Consider the following 20,816-nt stretch of genomic DNA (forward strand, 5'->3'; position numbering starts at 1 on the left):
TGTTGCTGTCCACCACAGGACTACATTCCTCATACATGTTAGCCTACTCTGCAATTTGTGTGTAATTGGGAATTTGGGAGGACCACCTTCCAGCATTAAATAAGACCCCGTTGCCAGTATCGTAAATCATGATGACGACCTTAAAATTATACCCTGATAGAGAAATACTGAGAAGAGAGTTAATTGGATTCCAAATCCAAACCACTAGCCGACGAAACACGCGGCTACCATATCACTCACCCCCTACTTAACTTCTTCCGCCGCACAATACGTGGCGCTTTTCCACATCGGTTTCCCTGCTTTTCATCTTTCCTGTTAAACGCCCACACACTCAGACTGCTACACCTTTTTCCACCATATCCAAACACCCAAACACTACGATATATATGGTGGAAGAATATCGAAAATACCCTTCAATAAATTGTCTGCTGTATCAGTATCACAGGCTCGATCACCACTCTCTCTCTCCACTCTATAGTATTTTGTCTCTCTGTACTTTTATCATATGACAAGACAAACATACACTGGGATATAAGCAGTGGAAAATGTGAAAATTTGAATTGCCCAGAATCCATTTAAAAATCAGACTCCAGCACTCCTTTAGTAACTGTATTATGGAATCTCAACTTCAAGTTCTCATGAATTATTGATTTGATGAAGACATGAATCAACTGTTTCATTGGCAGGGGGTGAACCAAAATATTATATAGTCTATGGATCAGACGGCTATGATCATCTGACTGAAGTTAGTTGTGGAAGAGTAGCACATTCGGGTTGAAGATAAGAGAAAAAAATTAAAAAATAAATAAGGAAAAGACAGGTGAACAATCAGATTTTACTTGTTATGGGAAAATGAGGTACAGCACTGCAATAATGGAAAGCAAAATTAAACAAAGAAAAACACTACATGGATTACCACAATTGCAAGCTGGGGATTGAATTGTCAATAAAGTCAATACTGATTAATACTGCTTTGAAACAAATTAACAAGCTTCTCTGCATTCTTCATCACCTCTAAAAATTGGGTCCTGCTCTGTATTGATGCAGTACTGTAGAGACATGAATCTCTCTTTCTCTCGCTCTAATTACATTGCTCCCACTCCTTTCTTTCTCTTCTTCTCCATGATTAAAACTAGAAAGGTTTATGAAGAGATAACACAGAGAGATTGAAGCAATACAAAGTCACCAATATTGATCAGTACTGTAGAGCCAAAATCTCAGCTTCTATACACATCATGATCGTCCTTTTTTTTTTCTTTTTTTTTCTTTTTTCTTTTGGATCCTCCATTCATGGAAAGCACTTAAGATACCAAAATACCCCCGGTTTCCTGCCTAAAATTACGTAAATCCATCAATATACTATCAAAAATAATAAGAAAAACGCGGGTATTTTGGATATAAGCTGAAAAAAACAAAACAAAAAAATCAAAAAAAGAAATTCGAGAGAAATAATTCTACTTGTTGTGAAGAGGATCTGGGCAACTGGGTACTCTTCTTTTGCTCTCGTCAAATCCTTTTGCAGTTCGGTTAAAAGCAAAAGCTCTTCCATTGAAGAACTTGCGGAACAAATCCTCATTGCTCTTCCTAGCTTTCATTTGGTGTCTCCCTTTCTCCTCTCCGACGCCGTTTCCGGGAAAAATCCGCATCGCCCCAGCTTGGCAGTCGCAGCAGAGCCAAATATGGAGCAGCGAGATGATCAACAGAACCACCAGAGAAGAGAACATGATTCTCCTGCCGCTTGCAAACGACATCGCCGGAAAACCAACATAAAGTTTGACAATCACTCTCTGTTGAAACAGTAGAAAAATTTAGGGGTGAGATTGTTGTCTTCTCAGGACAATGGCCTCCCCCTCTTTTTCTGTGTGTTTGTGTGTCGCAGAAGAGGCTATTTTGGGCGAGAGCGAATGATAGAGAGAGTGAGCAGGAGAGGGAGCCTCATGGGTCATGCAGTATTTCAGGGCCCACGTGATGAGAAGAACAGTGGTATTCTACTTCTAGCCTTAGTCTTTTACCATTTCGGCCTTCCTTCACTGTCAAATTTACTCAACTGCCACTTACCACCAATCACAGCATCGCGTTCAGCTTTGCATGTCGGTGATAAAATTAAGGAGCCAAAAAAAAACAGACCCACGCGCCTCATGTTACTTGGTCTCTGGAAATACAAAAATAGAAAGGAAAAAAATTCTCGCTTTTTGAGTGGTAAATGAAATGATTTTGTGACGGAAGGGGTAAGAAACAAGCAACATTACATAGATGCTGAGAGGGTAAGACACGCGCCATAAAAAATCTGTCCATAATATGTTAGAAAGGATTAAATTAAGGTGAGGGTGGCCGAGAATCTCGCCACGGTGTTGGAGACTTTGTTTGTCGACGTACGTAACAAGGAAATGTGACCCAATTGGCCTCGTACTATCTAGGTATCAATTTTGATGCCACTCCTGTGACCACTTCAAAACCCTAATCTCTCTCAATCCCCCTTCTGTTTTTCTTGTTTCTACAACCCCAAAAAGGTTTTTTTATTTTTTTATTTTTTTATTTTTTTATTTTTGAAAAAAAAGCTCTTGGCCCCAAGTTGCGAAAGACTCAGAGTCAATAGCCTCAAACTCGCAGACAAGGCATTCAGTACCACATCAGTAGACTGAGATATAGGCCTATCCTAATGGATGATAATGATAATAATAGAAGTAATACATCAGCTAGCCTTCTGTTGCCAGGCTGCCAATAGCCCACGATCCACTAGCTTACATAAACTTAGAGCATGATTAGTAATGAGGACCCCTGCATTTGGCCAAGGTACCCACCACTAGTCCACAGCTTAAGTCAAATTAATCGGTTCAGACCATGTGTCATGAGCATGCAATAGGTCATAATTTTGAATTTTCTATATATTAAAATCAGAATACAAGTCAGCGTGGTCGACATAATAACAAAATTACAAGGAGGTACGGCCAGTGTTCAATGAAGAGTCATTTCCATGTTCGCTCACCACAAACCCAGCGACCCTAAAGAAAAGGGGACTCGAATTTCTCTCGGACGAGGTGTTGGTAATTTTAGATGAAGCCCAGGGGGCTTTTAATTTTGTAGGCATGGGGTTGATATGCTATTTGATACAGCGTGGACTACACGGACTATTGTATGGGAAAATCGCCTTTTTATCAGAGTTTGAACCATGGGAGCAGTGTTTCGTGACTTTCGCCCTCGTCCCACAATGGGCAAAAATAAAAATAAAATAAAATATTAAAAGGAAAAAAAAAAAAAAGTGGGTTTTGTTTCGGTCTGTCCCTGAAAAGGAAAATGGCACCAAACCCCAGTCTAAAAAAGCCTATCTGATCCTCTGCTTGCAATAAAGTTCAAATCTTTTAGCTTCTACTTGGACTTTGTACTCTATTTTCATCTTTTTCTCCTTGTATCTTTTCATCATCTTGGGTGTCCTGTGCTGCTTCATTTGCCCTTTTCTCTTCGCCTTTACTCCTCATTTTGCCTCTTTCCCCTTGCCCTACTCTACTTCACTTCTCTCCATTTAAATGCTCCCTCTGTCTCCTGCATTTTCCCTTTCTCCTTTGCCTTCCTCTCTCTTGCCTTTTCTGCATCCTCTGCCACTTTTGATCTTCCTGCCTCTCACTGCTACATCTTGCAAAAATTTCGAATTCTTTATGTGTAGTACAGGAAGTCAGTTTAAATGTTTTGCCGGTGTCTTGAAAAATAACAAGAAAAAAAGAGTTATTCATATGGGCACGTAAGATAATCAAATGGGTTGCTTTGTATGTTCACTTTCTAATTTATCCTTGTCAAATTGCTGTGAAAGGGGAATTGGGCTGCTTCAATTTTCTGGAGTCAGCAGGGGATATTGGGAAGCTTGACAGTTAGTTGCATCGCAGAATCAATAGACTGATTTAATTGTTAAAAGTCTGCCTCACTCTTCAATGGGCAAATAATTAGTAATAAAAGCAGTCACATGCTATCAGAAGTAGTTGGTATTTAAGGTTTTTTATAGTTGAGTTGAGCTTTGACGGCCCAATGGTAAAAATATGAAAAACAATTCAACTCCAAGGGAGTGGTGAATGCTTGATATTGTCCAGAGGGATCTACGGTGGTCCTTTGAAACATCTGGTTAAAAATCTTCACATGAAAGAACAGTGAAAACAACCAAAATCTAGAACTGGGGCAATTCTCTCTCTCTTTCATTCTTTTTTTTTTTTTAGATGGCTTCATCTTATACTATGGATTTTTCAGGTTTCAAGTATGATTAGAGCCACTAGTTTTTCATGGAAGGTCTCAAAGCACTTACATGAAAGAAAGCCCGCTCTTCTTCTTCTTCTTCTTTACTCTGCCATTTGCATAACACTGATTACCGTACTGACGCAACCCTAAAGAGCTACTTTAGTATCTATCATATATATTTTGCCCCATTTTGATTTTTTGCGCAGTCTATCTCTGCATGCTTTAAACAAATTGGATTTCTGTTGATTGACTATTTTTTTGGGGACTGACTTCTTTTGCATCTGGGTTAGGCGTCCCAGCGAGACAGACAAATTAGATGCCATTATAGGCTTGTAGAATTGATATGGAATCAGGGATGTCTGCCCATGTTTCGGCTGACATTTCACGCCTGACAATGTCCTAAATTTTCGACCTTTTCAGACTGATTCTGGCTCTAAGAAATTTTTAAGAGCTAGACATGATTGACGAGGACTCTGGAACTTTTCCTATACACCCCATGGGCTGCTGGATTGTTTCCTCTTTCAAAAGTTTGTCTACTCTTGCTTCCCATTTGATACCGTACAAGGCTTCTCGGCTTCTTCTATAGAGTGGATGTGCATAGATATAAAGGCTATATACCTTGAAAAGTAACAATCACAATCCCTGAAATCGCCGGCATGGATTCTTGTTGCCCTTGCCAAAACTACCAAAATTCGAAAGGACTGGAATAACTCTAGATATACAGCATGTCCAGAAGAAAGATGAACTTGGAATTTTCATTTCATTTTCATTTTACCTTTTTTCATTTGGATCAAGGAAAAAAAAAAGTGAAAGAAAAAACAGCTTGTGAGTGTTTACCTTGGTTGGTAATTTCAAACAAAATTCTTAAGTATTTCCTAACTCGGTTTTTCCAAATTCTTCTTCAGACTACTTGCCTAATAAAGATCAAAACATTGAATGTTCTAAGAAACCAAGGTATGTAGTTGGATGGTATTGAATCAACCATATTATTTAAATATTGTTTTATTTAAAATATTTTTTAAGGAATTAGGAAGGTTTAGGAAGCATTTTTTTACTAAGTGTTCAAAATACCATGTTTCAGGATTGATTTAGCTTCAAGTTGGAGTGATTCAGGTTGCACTTTCTTGATGAAATCTCATATGTTGGATTGAGGGTTTCCTTCATTTAAAAACCTAAAATTATTTCATGTGTTGTAGAGAGAATACCAAAGAGATATAAGTTATATAACAACAGTTATCCCCTTCGGTTTTTCTCCTTTCCTAATTTGGTGTGTTTGGTTGTCAAGAAAATCTAACTTTCCTATCGTGTTTTAAACGGTTTTTAATGAATTTTCTTAAGAAAAAAAAAAGGATCAATTCTTCATTCATTCATATCAATTTCTAATCTATTTGGATTTGGGCAAAAACGTATTTTCTTCTTATGTGGATTCAAGAAGAGGGTGAGATTGAGTTTTGTGTGGACTCCAAGTGTGTACCGGAAGAAAAATGTGAGAAGTTGAAAGTAAAATGTACTAGTCAAGTAATCTATGAAGAATTGGTAGGTTTGAGTTAGGTAAAACCTTGTATTCAATTTTTGTTCTTCATAGTAAACATTTTTTATTGATCATAAACCTATGGTTTTTTATCTCTTCGAAGTTTTTCACATTAAAATTTGGTGTCATTGTCTCTTTCTCTCATTCTAATCTTTGATTTATTTTCAATTTTTAATATCATTGGTTACTTGGACATATATATATATATATATTGAATGGAAGAAAAAATGAATTGAAACATGTGTGATTACCTATTTGGTGTCTTCAAGAATTTTTCTATTCATTTTAGTTAACGATATCTTATGGTAATTGGAAATGAATTAAGGAGATATTTGTTTTTATGAATTAATCTTGGGGATGTCAAAGCATTTGCATGTAACTTACATTTGAAATTTATTGGGGGAGTGTTATTATATTCATACTTGCTTGTAAATTTTATGCTTTATTGAAAAGTTGGAAGAAAATTTCATAGATTGAAAAATTCTAATGTTAGATATATGTTAGGAGGCTTTTTTAAAATTATTCAACATCTATTCACCCTCCTCTCCATCATTGAGATTCACATTTCACAACTAAAAAAGGTAAATGTAGTTTGGACTTGAGTTAATTTTCCCTTTCATGGTTCCTTCCTTAATTTTTACTCCCATTTTATAGAGTTACTTAAAACTAGTTCTAAGTAATCTATTATCTTTTCTTTTCCTTTAAAGTTCGTTTAACTAATTAAACAAGAGAATTCAAGCCATTTCTTTTCTTTTACTTTTCATTTTTTTTTCTCTTTTTTTCTTCTCTTTTTCCCTTTTTTTCTTCTCATACTTTTTGAGGTACAACCTAAGCACCAAGGAAAAGGGAACAACATAACTATTGTGCCCTAGCTTTCCATAACAGATTTTACTCCTGCATCTTGCCTTCAACAAATATTTGTATTCACAACACCTTATATCACTAAATAACCAAAATCTGCCAGTACACAATTGCACTATACTATCATAGAGGCAACACAGACTCATAACATCAAGAGACAAAACCCAAAAGCTACCCAGTCCTTAATTAATCAAAACTATGCATACCCAGTCATTCCAACAGTTGAGCTTGCACGATTTGCTTTGCGGACTGCTTGAGTATCAGTAGCTTTTGAAAAGTACATGTAGTAATAGACATTGAGAATCATTGTCGCAACCACAAACACTGCTCCAGCAATAAAAACACCCTTCCGCAATGTTTCACAGGAGAAGTTCTGGGCATAAATCATTCCTCGATACTTTGTGTGATAGGCATTCTTGGTTGCACCTGCAATTAGACATGCTTCTGCAACCAGAAAAGTCATCCTGCAGATGCACAAACAGAAAGAAGTTCTTGAATTTCAGTATCATTGAAGCTGGCAAGAACAATAAACTATATAATCTATCCAGATGCCAAATTAAACACATTTGGTTGACCAAAAAACTATCCCAACAGTTACCCTTCCAATGATCATATTCCCTTACATAAAATCAGATTTTATTACCTATTACAAACAATTTGTAAAAAGGGGATAATTGCAAAAAAAATATGCATAGAAGCCTCTAGTGCAACAAGAAGAGTATAAATACTCCTTCCAGTTTGAATAACTCACAAAAAAAATGTGAATATCAGGCACAGATCAGATTACTCGAATAGTACTGCATCAAATTACATTGGATTCACTATTAAATTAATTTTATTTGAATAAAAGACCTGCCCAATCTTAGAGATCAAGAGGTTAATATTGATGAGTGATAAATAAAAGGGCCAAGTCCCAGATAATGTCCAATATTATCATCACAGAAGGATGGAAGGATGATGCACAATATGTCAGATTTCTCACCATGATGAGACAAAATAGATGATGGACCAAGCCCGATTTCCACCAGGAGCTAAAGGTCTCCCAAAACACATGCATTTTGTCACACCCATGAGTAGTGATTCACTTGTCAGAAGGAACAAGAATCCGCCCACCCCATAGCCAGTGGCAACATCAGAGTTGTAAACACAGTAGGTAGCATTTCGATCATCTGTAACTATTGTACCCTGTCATGCACAAAAATAGCTATCTTAATACTACAAATCAACTCAATAAGTAGCAAGACCCTGCAGATTATTGGCAATAAATACCAAACCAAGCTCAAAGTGTGCTCACACCCTACCGGCAGCAAGGAAGAAATTGGAGTTGTGGGATGTAGTATACTACAAATTTGAATTATGCCTTTACGGTACAAGAGTGATGTGGGACCACATACATTACCAAAAGGCGAAGTTAATGTGGGTAGAGGTAGCCCCACATATAAGTTCTACCATCGCTAGTAATCAGTCCTATGTTAGACACTCCCACTCAATTGCTGACACCCACATCAGTGAGCACAGGGTGAGTCAAGCCAAACCTCGCTCTGATACCAAATGATGCAGAACCGCATACACTTCCAAAAGTCTAAGTTAATGAGGGGTAGAAGCAAACTCACACATAAGGTACAACCAATGTTACCAATCAACTGATGTGGGACATTGGAGTTCCGTCAATCCTATGTCAAATAGTGTGTAGAACAAAATTCTAGTTTATCATTGACCTGGACAAGATCTGATGATGCAGGAGCAGTACTGTCCTCCACAGATAATCTTCAATAAAGCAAAACTCATTTTAATTTCAGGGATATTGGAGACTGATGAATGTATTCTTCCTTCCTTTTCTTTCTTTTTCTTCTTTTTCTTTTCTTTTTTAATCATTTTGTTCCATTTTTATCCAAACACTAATTATTTTGGAAATCTTTATGCACACCACAACTAATTAATTGGAGTGCAGCAACATATTGAAATTTCTTCATAAACTATAGCCTCAACATTAGTGTGCCCAAGGTTTTGGCTTCCCTTGCTAGACCATCAACCCGCCTAAGTTAGAACCCAAGCAAAAGATGATAACTAGGCCCTGGCATGGAAAAAAAATGGAGTTCCAATTGTCACCTGAAAGTTGTTTACCAAAACATTTCATAGATGCTGGGGCAAGAAAACGATTACTGGCAGGAGAACTTAGACAACCAAATGATCCCTGGGGATTTTTTCTGCCAAAGAACAGCACATTGAATGATCTTAAACCTCCTCTGTGTGAGTAGCTTCATAATAGCCAATAGTGTCGGTGCACAAACTCCTGGAGCCAGGTTCACAATTGATCTGGTCCAAAAGTACTGAATAGTGACTAGTCGATCCACCTGCGGCCGTTTAGTGTCAGCACCAAGCTGTAGGCAGCCCAACCATGTCCTCCAACATTCAAGTTTGAATCAGGTCGAACAGGACAGACCAGAAAATGATTGGCCTAAGGCTCAGAAGAGGAGGAGAGGATGGAAGAGATGAGAAGAGAACCAAGTGTGTAGGTGTGGATCAGTGAGGGGTTGAGCTTCAGGGAACAGACTTTGCCTTTCTTGAATGTTGAGACTCATTTATATAGTTTTCCTTCGTTGTGCTATGATTGGCTAGGTAGGTGAAAGGTCAAAGTCAACTCTTGCCTCATGAAGGAGTTGCTAGTTGGTCAGGTATCCCTACCACAGCAGGGAACATCTGGGATATCAGGCTAAGTTAGTCATTGGCTGCTCAGGCATGTATCAAGCATCGACCTTACTGTACCAAGTCATGGAGGGTTTTGCAGTTACTGGGTGTTCCTGCCTGGCTTTCCTGGCCTAGCAGGTGAGATACCAGTACCATATGCTTTTGCTCAGCTATCTGGAGACATTTTGCACACAGCGGGTCAGCTCTAGGTATCGCCTAGGTAAAGGGACCAGTCACCTGGATGCGTGGCCAAACCCGGGTACATGACTCTCACATAGGTTTTCAATAGTTTTCATAGCAAGGGAGCATTCCTGGTCAAACAATGCCTGTTGGTTATAGAAAGTCATGAGTGTATGGCCAATCCCAGGTGACAGTGTTCGACCATGCTGTGATACATGTATTTTTCAGGGATACACTAACTGGATGCTTGCATTTGGTCATACAGTTCAGATAGATCTTACCAGGGTGGGGGAGGGGGATATTCACCTATACAAGCTTATCTTACCACAATTGTTATTAATAATAGAAGGTTGGAAGCCAATAATTTATACGCCCTACATGAGCAGTTTACTTGGTGAAAAGATGGGGATAATTGCAAATGGAAAAGCATCTTTTGTCACATCAAACATTTAAGATATTTAGAATTACTTTTTAGCATGTAGAACAACTTAATCTACTATGAGTAGAACAGCCACTGGTGAAAGAAAGAAGCAGAATATAAAAGGGAGAGAATCACACAGATTTGACATGGTTCCCTATACTTCATGTATGCCCACAGGCGGCATCAATTCCACTAAGCACTGATGCGGAAAGAAAATCAAGTAATTTGCAATAGCCCTGTGACACTTATCAAATACTTGGTCCTTGCATGCATCCGAATTATTCCAAATAACACAGCTCCAAGCCTGGTTATAAAAGTCTCAACCATGTCTCATTAGGAGTTAGCATGGAGGACAAACCAGGTTTAAAATCTTGCACTGGAAAAAAACTTGGGTGCAATTACAGAAATTCCAGAATCACCCAAGAATGAAATGGGCAGGGCAGAGCAGGTTTCCCAGTTTAACATGTTCTATTGCCACCCCTATTTTAGACAAAGTCCCCATATCAAAGGACAAAGAATCCAAACCCTTAAATTGTTGGCCTATTGTTGCCAGTCTATTTTCTCACTTATCAAAGCCAAGAAAGATACACAATCATCAAATATCTAAAAAAAATTTATCCATCACCATAAAGTGGGCGGCATTAGACCAAACTTATCCAACTAAAAAAGACAATTAAACTTTTTTTCTTATATTAGAACTGAAAGACTTGCAACTTTGTGCCCAATACTCCCTCAGAAGCTATATAATATTGCTGAAAATTTGCCAGTGCCAATATAAATAGTACACGCACTCCTCCACATTTCATAGAAAAACTAAGAGCCGAAACTCATCATCAACACATTTTGCCTCCATAAAATCATTTTCAAAGCACAGATCTCTAGTAATCAGATCTCAAAAACCCTAATGCTCCAGTAAACAAACACAATCAAGCATTTGTAACAGCACAGATAGATTCAAACAGAGAACGCGGTTCACACTGAAACAGAAACCAAAGTACAAAATGCAAGAGCGAAATGCGCATAAAACCCTCACTTGGATCACAGTTGAAAGAGTAACAAAGACAAAGAAGGGCTTACGACGCTTCTGCGGCGCTCAGCAGCAACGGCAAAGCCAAAGGCGACGAGACTCAGAACCACCACAACTAGATGGACTAGAGTGGAACCCTTTCCTTCTCCCATCTCTTGGTCTAGAGAGAGAAAGAGAGGGTTTCAGAGAGAAAGAGAAGGCGAAAATAGAGAGAGAGACAGGTGAGAACAAGAAAAAGCAGTGTGAGACTGTGAAGAGCGCTTTAGTTAAAAGAGCTCACAGTGTGAAGCAGAAAGCCGTGGACACCGTTTGGGAAAAAGGAAAATGGTAGACCCACTCCAAGGAAAAAAGAGCGTCCACGACACGCGACTTTCGAACAGCTTTCTCATTCACGATTCAACTCCTTCATCCAATTAAAAAAAAGTTAAAAAACTTGGTTGCCACCCGGCGAAAAACGTGTGGTAAAATATTACTCCTACCGAAACCATCCTCTCATCCTATTAGATCTCCCCGAATACATGCTTGATCTGGGGCCCAGCGCAGCTCAGCCTATGTCGGGAAGCGATAAGTATTATTATATATGTGTGTATAGTGTATACACTGGCGGAGCCAACTGCCAAGTCAGGCTCGGGCGGGGGTTGTTGGGGCACGCCATGTTGCCCCGTCAATTTTCCAAAAATAAAAAGAAATTCCCCTATATGTTAAAAAATTTTTGGAAAATCAAAATCAAAATGAAAATTTTGCCCCCTTTAAAAACTATAAATTTAATTTTAAAATTTTTAAAAATATAAAATAATGACAATTGAATATTATTACCCAAAAAATAATATTTACTATTAATTACTAATAAAATATTAAGATTAAACTAAAATTAAAAAAATAAATAAAATCTCATTTAAAATTGATACTTATTTTTTCTTGTTCATTCAATCTTCTTTTAATATGTTTGTTTTTTTACAATTTTGTTTTATTGGGATTAATTAAATCATAAAAAATAATACTTTTAAGTTACTATTGTTTTAGAGATGATTTATTTTTAACTATCTTATATTTAGTTATTTGAAAATTTAAAATATATATATATATATATATATATATATATATATATATATATATATATATTTGATATTTATGAAAATCTTAATTTACATTTTTGAAAGTATATAAAAAAAAAATTAAGCCTTTTACATAAGTAAATAAATAAAATCAAATTATAAGATAATGAAGCCTTTAGGGCACACCTTTTCCATTTGAAAAATATCAAAATTTATAATAAAAATGATTGAATGCTTTAAAATAATTTTAAAGGTTTTTGTTATAAAATAATTAAAATTATTTAAAAAATTTAATGGTTTTTTTCCATTTTTTATTTCTTTTGAAAATTTTTAATATTTAAATTTATATTAGTTTTTTAATAATAATAATTACCATTAATTACTTTATATATTATATAATATTTTTTTCATTGACAATACGTTCCATAGAAACTGTTTACATGAAACTATTCATTGATTTTTAGGTCCTAACAGAATGTTAGAATTCTAACTCTTTTATAAAGTGTTATCTCATTAATAACCCCTTTAAGGGAGGTTAGGAAATGCTCAAAGTTGATTCGAATGAACAACGAAGTTTCATAAGTTATCCATGTAGGTAATTCGCATTTTCACAGACATGTCTATTTCATTGAATCTCTCTCCAAGACGGTGCAAGTCCCTAGCTCCACCACTATGTATATATATAGAAATATATGATATTAAAATTGATGCCTAACTTGAAATGCAATTGAAGAAGTGGGATTTTTAAAATTTAATAAATGGAAATTATTGATTTGGATACAAGTCAAGTAAAATATTAAAAGGACAATTGTGTTTTGGACTCGGTTAAACCCAAAAATTAAGTTTTGATCCATATGAGTTGTATAATTGATAGGAATGATATAAAATATGAAAAGACCAATATACCATTCAAAACTATTTTCTATTATAATGTTTGATAAATTTTTTTATCTTAAACTTTTCTTTAATAATTATTCTAAAAATTTATTATTTTTAGAAAATATTTTTTAAAAAATATATTCAAAAAATGTATTATTTAAAAAAAAATTGACATATTTTTAGTTATTTTTTATATACACAATTTAAAAAATATATATTTTTCAAGATATTTGATTTTTAAATAATAGTAATAATAATTTATTTTTATTTTTTTGGAAATTTGTGTATTTTTTTCCAAATCACTAAAATATATTAAATTTTATTGAGGTTTACAAAATGAATAAAATTTAAATTAATATTTTTCTTTTTTTTTTTCATAGTAAGCAAGGGTCATTTTTGAAAAGATAAAAAATTCATATATTTTCTTTTAATTTTTACATTTTTTTTAGGTTTTTGACTTAAATGATGAACTTACATAGACCAAAACTTAATTTTTGAACTCAACTGGATCTAAACATAATTGTCCCGATATTAAATATGAGCCACAGAGGGGGAGAGAAAATTTTATTTAAGCCACGTTGAAGGTGCTTGGACACGGACCAATAATACATGAATATTGAATATAAGGATTAATTTTTTAGAATTTTAAGCCGATAATTTTTTTCCAGAAGCGATTTTGTGTTTGAACAAAAACTTTATTTTTCTTCTCCGACCGAATTATTTACATTGCCTCATAAGTGAAGTGCTTACCACAATTTAGTATCACACTTCAAACGTTAAGAAATATCTTGTCTTTCCCGGTTTTCAAAACTGGTTTCAGTACAAAAAAATCTGCAATTAGTTATTATAATTATTTAACGTAGCTCGAAAATAGCATCTTTAGCTACAAATTTTTACGCGACCGGTCGGGATTCAAATAACTGGTGGACATCTAAGTTGGGCCTCCTGTTCACAAATCTCTTGAACGTCTAATTGGGGCAGCCCAAACTCATTTGCTCGAAGCCAAGGCCTGGGCTTGGGAGAACCTCATTAAAATTTAAGAGTTAAAGCCGCTGGGTGTTTTAGCCTGATCTGGGTTACATTTGGCCCATCTCAGCTTGGACCAATTGACGGGATTACCCAGCTTCTAGTACCCAACAACACTACATGGCTTTTTCATCCTGGGCCCACTATTTCTTTTATCCCTCACTATTATTAGAAAGTATGCAGGAAATTCTCCTACATCTTCGTAATGTGCATTGATATTTTTTTTTCTTTATTATTTTGATGGACATTTAGTCCATTAGTTCACTGAGTATATAATTTAAATGTAAATGAATACATACAGGATATGACTATGAGTTCCTTATAAACTAATACTATTATTCACAATAATTCATTAATCGAGGTAGTTCATAATGTTGTGACCTACTATCTCTTATGTAGGTGAGATAACTTGTTTTAATTATCGAAATGAGTTTTGAAGTGGTATACTAGAACTTTAATCGAAAGAGTATAGAAAAAATATAAGAAAAAAAATACTAAAAGGCATGCCTAAGAACCACAAATTTCAAGCAAAAATAATTTAATTAATGAAATGAAAAAAAAAATTGGTTGGATTTCATTTCTTTTTCTATTATTGCTTGTAAATACAATGCTAATCATCATAAATATATATATAAAGATTAGTACAGTGAAAATATTAAAATAACATTTTACCCATCAATTTCCAATAATAATGAAAGACACCGTTGATCATCCAAAACAAACAGAATTCTTTGAAAAGTCGAATCTTTTGATATCATTTCAAATCGAGGATTGTTACTTTCGTTTGGATTTTTTTATAATCCTCCCTTCAAATCAATTAATATCTATTTTCACGCCGTAGGGCAGCGAGAATAAGGGGAAAGATGTAATGGTCAAGCCTAAAAGCGGGTTGTTCAACGTCGGTCGGCAAATCGCACGCAGCCTGACTAACGTGGGCCCAAAAACCCATACGAAAACTTTTGTCGGTTTTTACAGGGTTGACAGCAGAAATTCAGGCGCAGCTGTGGAGTTGAGCCCAATGCAAAATAGATCCTAATCCTATTGATATTTGATTCCACTTGAGATGTTCTGAAAATAGGAGTGAACTAAAATCACAAAACTTGGTGTTAAATTGGTACTTGCTTTATTAGAAATTTTGGAAAAATCAGGAGAAGGAAACTAGGGTGCTACTGCTACTGGTACAGTAAGAAAACACCAAAACAAAGTCTCTACCCCTCTCTCATGGATTTGGGATTTCTGTTATGCTCTTCAAGTTCCAAACATCGTCTTCCCAAACAACATCACTATAAAGTTGATTATAAGCATCACCCATGAACTCCATGTCCCAGCAAGGGAACCACAACAACCCCCATGACATCTGCTCATCCACCACCCCACTCGACAGCCATGGCTCCTCCTCCCATGCCACCACACTCTCCAGCGCCACCGCAATGGATTCTCTGTCATCCCTCTTCTCGTCTTCCACCTTCCCCACCTCCTCCTTCACTCTCTTCTTCGTCTTCCCCACCCCATACTTGAGCACTTTAACGTGATTCTCTCCATCTCTCGACTTGGGAACTTTCACCATATTTCGTTGTCTCTTCATCACTGTGGAGTCGTGATTGAAACACTAAGGAGAGTGAAAAATGAGAAAGGAAGTGATATATATTTATAAAGAGGGGAAGGGGAAGGGTGAAGAGGAGGGGTGTTTTGGAAATTGGAGTGGTGCAGTACATGGTTTACAAGTTTCCATGATCGCCATTTCACATGCAACTTGCTTTGTCCTCGTCTACATATCAGCAGCCAGCCCACTGCACCCTCCCACGCTAAGCTGTTGACACCAAGGTATATTTGTCATTTGGACCACTGTTCTACCTGCGACCCCATACAATGAATGTTTGGGGATCAAGGGACAGCCCTGTTACGGAATGATTACCCATATCCAATAGGAACTTCCAGGGTGGAAACAAAGATGGGCTTTGATTGCTCAGACTGTTACTCAAAGTTAAGAACATATGTATTTCTACAATTTCCTCCGGTTGACCCTAGTGTCACCATTTGGCCAAACTTTGGCCCCATTGATCATTGAAAAGGTGGGGACCATGGGACTGGCTCTGTGTGAGGTGCACTGACGCTGCGACCTTTCACGGGCTTCGCCCAGGCTGGTGGGCCAATGGGCTTGAGCCTAGATAGTTGGGCCAACAGCTCAAACTTAAAGGAATATTTGGTTAAAATGACTCCACGTCAGCAAGAAAGCAGCAGCTCTTCATTTGTTTTTCCCTTTTTAATATTCTTTTTTCCATTATTTCCTTCTTTTTTTTCCTTAGTTAAGAATTTTTTATTTTTTTTTAAGAATCAAATATCCCTAAAAGCCTTCTTTCGACTCTTGTTAAAAAAAAAAAAAAAAAAAAAGGACAAGACCTTCAAATAACATACTTGAGACTCGAAAATTAATGATAAAATATCTTTGCACAAAAACTTTTGATAACCATGATAAAATTAAAATATTATTAAGTACACTTCTTTTTTTAATTGGAGCTTGAGTAAAAGGCATCAGTGCATCAATCAAACTCATGGTGACCAATACAGACCTTTTTAACCTTTCCTAATTATTAGGTCATGAAATTAACTAATTCAAATATGCAGTGGATGTGAAGATTATTTAATTAATATTTTCATTTCTTTTTAATAATTTATGTTTTTCCTTCAAGTTTAACATGGGTGGGGGTAAGCATAGTCAATAGTAGGAATCATGATTTGACAGAAGCCGTTGCCGTAATCCCTTTATGTAATTATGATAATACGATGGCGTTTTGAATAAAGGAAAAGGCATGGGATGAAAAAAAGCTAGCAACTTTGTCTACTACCACACCAGTATCGCGCACCGCAATGAATAGTATTCCACAAAAAAAGTTGAAGGGAATGATTCAATTCTAGCATAATTTCCTATCACACTGGGGTCCGGAATGTGGATAGGTGTGAAATTTCATTTGGATTTGGATGAGAAGGCATAAATAGTTTACAAATCCCGGAAAAGCTGTGATTCCAAGAAATTTCTTAGCTAAAATCATATGAACATCGAAATATAGTAATTAAGCCATTGAAAAACATAAATTTCCACATTTATCTGATGATCCAATTCTTATTCTAGGACGAACATAACAGGGAGTAGACCGTAGATCCCTGGAACATGGATACCTTAATTGTTGTCTATATCTCAAAAGTTCATGCACCACCCACCCCCCACCAACCTTGAAAGTCGATAGGCTATAATCAGACCACCTCGCGTTGGCTCGTGGGAGAGTGTCATGTGGGGACTTGGAGGCTAGCCCATACATTAGGCTTTTCTAAACATGTATGCGTGATTGGCTTGGTAGGACTATGGACGTTGCAGAAGCGGTCTGGATTCAGAGTTTGAGCTGATCATTGTCATTCCCCTTCCCCGATTCCATAATATATCACTGGACCATAGGGATTCATGTCGGTACCCTTGACCCTCCTGTTGGTGGAACTAATAATAGGGAGCAATTGGTGCCTCATGTGGGCGAATCCCTTTGAGACATAAATATGAAAACAAAAATGCTATTTGGAAAGAGCAAGAACTGGGTTGCATTCTAGAAATTTTCTATATTATTTTATAGAAGCAAAAACCTCCTTTATGTTCTGCCAGAGGGTTATCATAACATTGGCAGTGATTAAACCCATAGGTAATTTATGACGAAGTTTTGTGCATAATAATCCTTGTTGTATAATACCCTGAAGTAGGAAGGCATCAGCCTTTCTTTTGATTTTCATTTTCTAACAGAGTTGAACAAAATTTTGGCTCCCCCACATTGTTTTTCAATTTAAGCTTTGGTACGTGGGGATATCAAATGAGGGGGCAGTGAAAATGACTGCTGGAATCGAAGTAAAGAAGAATTTTGGTGAGCTGGATCCACCCAAAGGGAGGATGAATGTGGACCTCCTCGAGATTTTTCATACATGCCGAGGTGTGATGCTGACGTTACTGAGCCTTGCGCCAACCCAGAAACAAATAAAAATAGAAGAAAAGGCCAAACAGATTTGGGTATCTGTTGGCAGGTTGAGATGTCACCCAAAAATTACCCTTCGGCCTTCACCCTTTCAGACCCAGAGAGGCCATACTCGCGTGATTCATAAGCAACATCAACACGCATCATAAAAGAGAGAATGCCCAATGGAATCCAAAGGGGAACAGTTATATTTACAGTGTAAATGGCCCGCTTAGACGATTCCATACCAACTTCATTTTTACAGATTATCTTCATAAGCCGCCCATTAACTTAGGAAAAAAGAGACCCAAAAGATAAATTAAATGAAAATTTCCCCTCCTCACAGACTGTTACTTACAATACAAGGAGGACATGACAACGACACATTATCAGGCCAAACCAAACCTCCCAAACAACCTAAGCGACTGGCTCCATTATTTGGTCAACATCTCCATTTACTTACAGACACATGATTACATACAAAGACACCGCTAAACTTTATATACACTACCACTACTAGTAAAAGGATCTCAGCTCTCACACTCCGGAGAATCTCAAAATTCCTCTGCTGCTATCAACGTTTGTGTTTGTCTGTTGTAGTTGTTTTTGGCGTGTTTGTTCTATGTACTTTGTTGGTGGTTGAAATGGGTTCTAAGCAAGAGCAGGGATGCTGCAGTTTCGCCTATCCCTGTCCAGGCAATCGAACCCCTCGATTCTCACTGCCGGGTTGTTCCCAAAATTCGCCCTAATGCATCCTCCTTTCCTTGCAGACGAAGATGGAGAGGATGACAGGCCAGAGGGGACCGACACCAAAGGCGGCGAGATGGGGTTGAGTTTCTCATCCCCGAATCGAGCGTCTTGAATTAATGGGTTAGCAACTCTGCTCGGCGGTGACCCGCTGAAAAATGGGGGCGACGAGGCTACTTGTGTGCAAGATTCTGCACCATAACCACCCTGTAAAAGAGAATAAAAAAATGATCACTCCTCAATTTCATATCCACCACTCGACTATGAGATGACACAATCCACAAATTATCAAAATATCATACCAACAAGGATTTTCTTTTTCCTTTTATTTTTGTCCACACAATGGCAAGAAAAGTGCTTCGATTTTGCTAGAAATACGGGAAGTGATAATGGGACTTTACTTAGAGATTTTTCCCCATTTAAATTATTTTTTCAGGCGATTCATGTGCAGAATCACGAGCCTATTTAACAAGAAAGAAATAAAAAGCTTGTACAAAAAACAAACATATGAAGGAAAAAGATTGCACCTTTGCTAGGATGATGTCCAGAAGATCAGTCCCTGATTTTGAATCGGAAAGCTCCGTTTGATTCCTGTAAGTCAAAAACAAAAACCAGTTAAAAATGGGTTCTTCCCAATTAAATAACAAAGAGAAAGATTTTTTTTAAAAAAAAGAAAAAAGAAAAAGAAAATTACGAGAGATGCCATCGAATGGGCCTGAGGGGGTCGACAATGGTGGCATTCAAGAGACCGAGACGGCGAGGCTTGGGGCAAACCACCGGAGCTCTCCTCTCTGATGCAGGCACAGAGCACCTCATTTCTTCACAAGCTGCCAATGCGCAGTATTGATTCATTTTTGGATATCTTCTCTTACTAATAACGCCTGTTCAGAAACCAACACCTTCTCATTTAAGACACAATTAAAGATCCGTTAATATATTTTATTTTTTTATTTTTTCTAGAACAGATCCGAAACCAAATGAAGCTCAAGATCCAGTCAACCCAAAATCCCAAAATAATACTAACAATAAATAAACAAAAAATAAACATTAAAAAAAAAAAAAAAGCAAAATTATCTGTTTCCTTGAAACATTGAAATCAACCAAAACTTTTTGTATGTATACGAAATTCAAAACCTCGCGAACGAAGATTTTTTGAACAAAGTTGAATTTTTTATATTGAGATGAAGGATAGAGCACCCATATATGTCTGAAATGAGCAGATCAGGTAAGATCTGCCAAAACAAGTATGCAAAAAAAGGGAAAGGGATTTTATTGCTAACGATAATTGTTTTATTTGTTAAGAAAAACTTGAAATGATTTGAGATTTCTCCAGATCAGAGGGGAAAAAGGAAAAAAAAAAAAAACACTTCCGTACGAAAAATAAGCTCAAAAAGGAAAAATCAACACAAATGAAGCTTTTATTAAATCCATCCATTACCACGAATTTTGAGAAGCTCTGCGCAAGATCCATGAAAGGGAAACAAAATTACAGAGGGTCTTGATCTCAAATCCACAAACCATGAAAGACCCAAAAAATATATATACATCCCCAGGTGTAGACTAACAAGATGCAAAATTCAAAAGACAATAAAAGGAGAGATGGGTAGCTTTACCTCAGCTGTACAGCTCTCTTCCTGAGGAGGGACTCCAACCAAAAAACAAATGAGAACAAAGGGGGGAAAATGGAGAGTTGGGAGCGGAGGAAAGAAGGATAACAAAGGAGGGGTTGGGAGAGATTTATAGATGGAAGAAGCAAAGAGAATCAACAAAAGGAAAAAAGAAAGATAAAAAAAAATAGAGAGAGAAATAGAGGGAATTGGGCAACAGAGGGAGAAGAAAAAGCAGAGGACGGAAGGAAGGGTGAGGCAAAACCTGCAAAGCTGCAAAACAACCTTACCATTTATTTAACCAACCTCCTCCTTTTTTATTTCTTTTCTTTATTTATTTTTAATTATTTTTTTGACTCCCTCACACAGGCGGTGCGTCCCGCGAGAAGTCTCATCGGTTTTGGCACCAACTCCTTAACAAAGTATTAATAAAATAAAATAAATAAAAATCTGATAAATATCGCATCACACGTAACACCCCCGTCAATCGCTGCCTGCCTCCCACTCTCTTTATGTGTCCTTATTATAAAATTCGAATTTAAATTTATTCCTTGTTTTATTTTATTTTATTTTATGGGGATAGG

At 36.7% G+C, this 20,816-nt stretch overlaps 4 protein-coding genes across 5 annotated transcripts; all 4 read right to left on the reverse strand.

Moving 5' to 3' along the window:
- Positions 1-806: 806 nt before the first annotated feature.
- On the reverse strand, positions 807-1,941 carry LOC117919689 (CLAVATA3/ESR (CLE)-related protein 27). The gene is made up of 2 exons (XM_034836919.1): positions 1,459-1,941; positions 807-1,332 (listed from the first exon to the last, which is right to left on the reverse strand). The coding sequence occupies exons 1-2, from the start codon at positions 1,749-1,751 to the stop codon at positions 1,302-1,304; spliced, it is 324 nt and encodes a 107-aa protein (XP_034692810.1). The 5' UTR covers positions 1,752-1,941; the 3' UTR covers positions 807-1,301.
- A 4,684-nt stretch (positions 1,942-6,625) lies between these two features.
- LOC117924579 lies at positions 6,626-11,177 on the reverse strand. The gene is made up of 3 exons (XM_034843241.1): positions 10,980-11,177; positions 7,596-7,798; positions 6,626-7,077 (listed from the first exon to the last, which is right to left on the reverse strand). The coding sequence occupies exons 1-3, from the start codon at positions 11,079-11,081 to the stop codon at positions 6,810-6,812; spliced, it is 573 nt and encodes a 190-aa protein (XP_034699132.1). The 5' UTR covers positions 11,082-11,177; the 3' UTR covers positions 6,626-6,809.
- A 3,812-nt stretch (positions 11,178-14,989) lies between these two features.
- Positions 14,990-15,594, reverse strand: LOC117925000. The gene has a single exon (XM_034843780.1). It carries the CDS (start codon positions 15,472-15,474, stop codon positions 15,109-15,111), a length of 366 nt encoding a protein of 121 aa, XP_034699671.1. The 5' UTR covers positions 15,475-15,594; the 3' UTR covers positions 14,990-15,108.
- A 2,451-nt stretch (positions 15,595-18,045) lies between these two features.
- Positions 18,046-20,471, reverse strand: LOC117922718. Of its 2 annotated transcripts, none has more exons than XM_034840929.1 (4): positions 20,239-20,471; positions 19,320-19,524; positions 19,153-19,216; positions 18,046-18,832 (listed from the first exon to the last, which is right to left on the reverse strand). In XM_034840929.1, the coding sequence occupies exons 2-4, from the start codon at positions 19,475-19,477 to the stop codon at positions 18,530-18,532; spliced, it is 525 nt and encodes a 174-aa protein (XP_034696820.1). In that variant the 5' UTR covers positions 19,478-19,524; positions 20,239-20,471; the 3' UTR covers positions 18,046-18,529. The 2 variants fall into 2 exon arrangements, with proteins under 2 accessions (XP_034696820.1, XP_034696811.1); XM_034840920.1 differs by having other exon boundaries at positions 19,320-19,506; positions 20,239-20,470.
- Positions 20,472-20,816: the final 345 nt, after the last annotated feature.

This window comes from Vitis riparia, chromosome 1 (assembly GCF_004353265.1).
Source record: "Vitis riparia cultivar Riparia Gloire de Montpellier isolate 1030 chromosome 1, EGFV_Vit.rip_1.0, whole genome shotgun sequence".
Taxonomy (NCBI): Eukaryota; Viridiplantae; Streptophyta; class Magnoliopsida; order Vitales; family Vitaceae; genus Vitis; species Vitis riparia.

What these genes read in the sequence shown, in the direction of transcription:
- LOC117924579 (XM_034843241.1), bottom strand. Translation starts at nt 11,081, where the DNA reads ATGGGAGAAGGAAAGGGTTCCACTCTAGTCCATCTAGTTGTGGTGGTT. An exon ending in CTGAGCGCCGCAGAAGCGTC is followed by an intron (nt 7,799 to 10,979) that starts GTAAGCCCTTCT and finishes TGTGCATGACAG; the next exon opens with GGTACAATAGTTACAGATGA. An exon ending in ATCTATTTTGTCTCATCATG is followed by an intron (nt 7,078 to 7,595) that starts GTGAGAAATCTG and finishes GTGCATCTGCAG; the next exon opens with GATGACTTTTCTGGTTGCAG.
- LOC117919689 (XM_034836919.1), bottom strand. Translation starts at nt 1,751, where the DNA reads ATGTCGTTTGCAAGCGGCAGGAGAATCATGTTCTCTTCTCTGGTGGTT. An exon ending in CCAGATCCTCTTCACAACAA is followed by an intron (nt 1,333 to 1,458) that starts GTAGAATTATTT and finishes ACGTAATTTTAG; the next exon opens with GCAGGAAACCGGGGGTATTT.
- LOC117922718 (XM_034840929.1), bottom strand. Translation starts at nt 19,477, where the DNA reads ATGAATCAATACTGCGCATTGGCAGCTTGTGAAGAAATGAGGTGCTCT. An exon ending in CCCATTCGATGGCATCTCTC is followed by an intron (nt 19,217 to 19,319) that starts GTAATTTTCTTT and finishes TTTGACTTACAG; the next exon opens with GAATCAAACGGAGCTTTCCG. An exon ending in TGGACATCATCCTAGCAAAG is followed by an intron (nt 18,833 to 19,152) that starts GTGCAATCTTTT and finishes TCTCTTTTACAG; the next exon opens with GGTGGTTATGGTGCAGAATC.
- LOC117925000 (XM_034843780.1), bottom strand. Translation starts at nt 15,474, where the DNA reads ATGAAGAGACAACGAAATATGGTGAAAGTTCCCAAGTCGAGAGATGGA.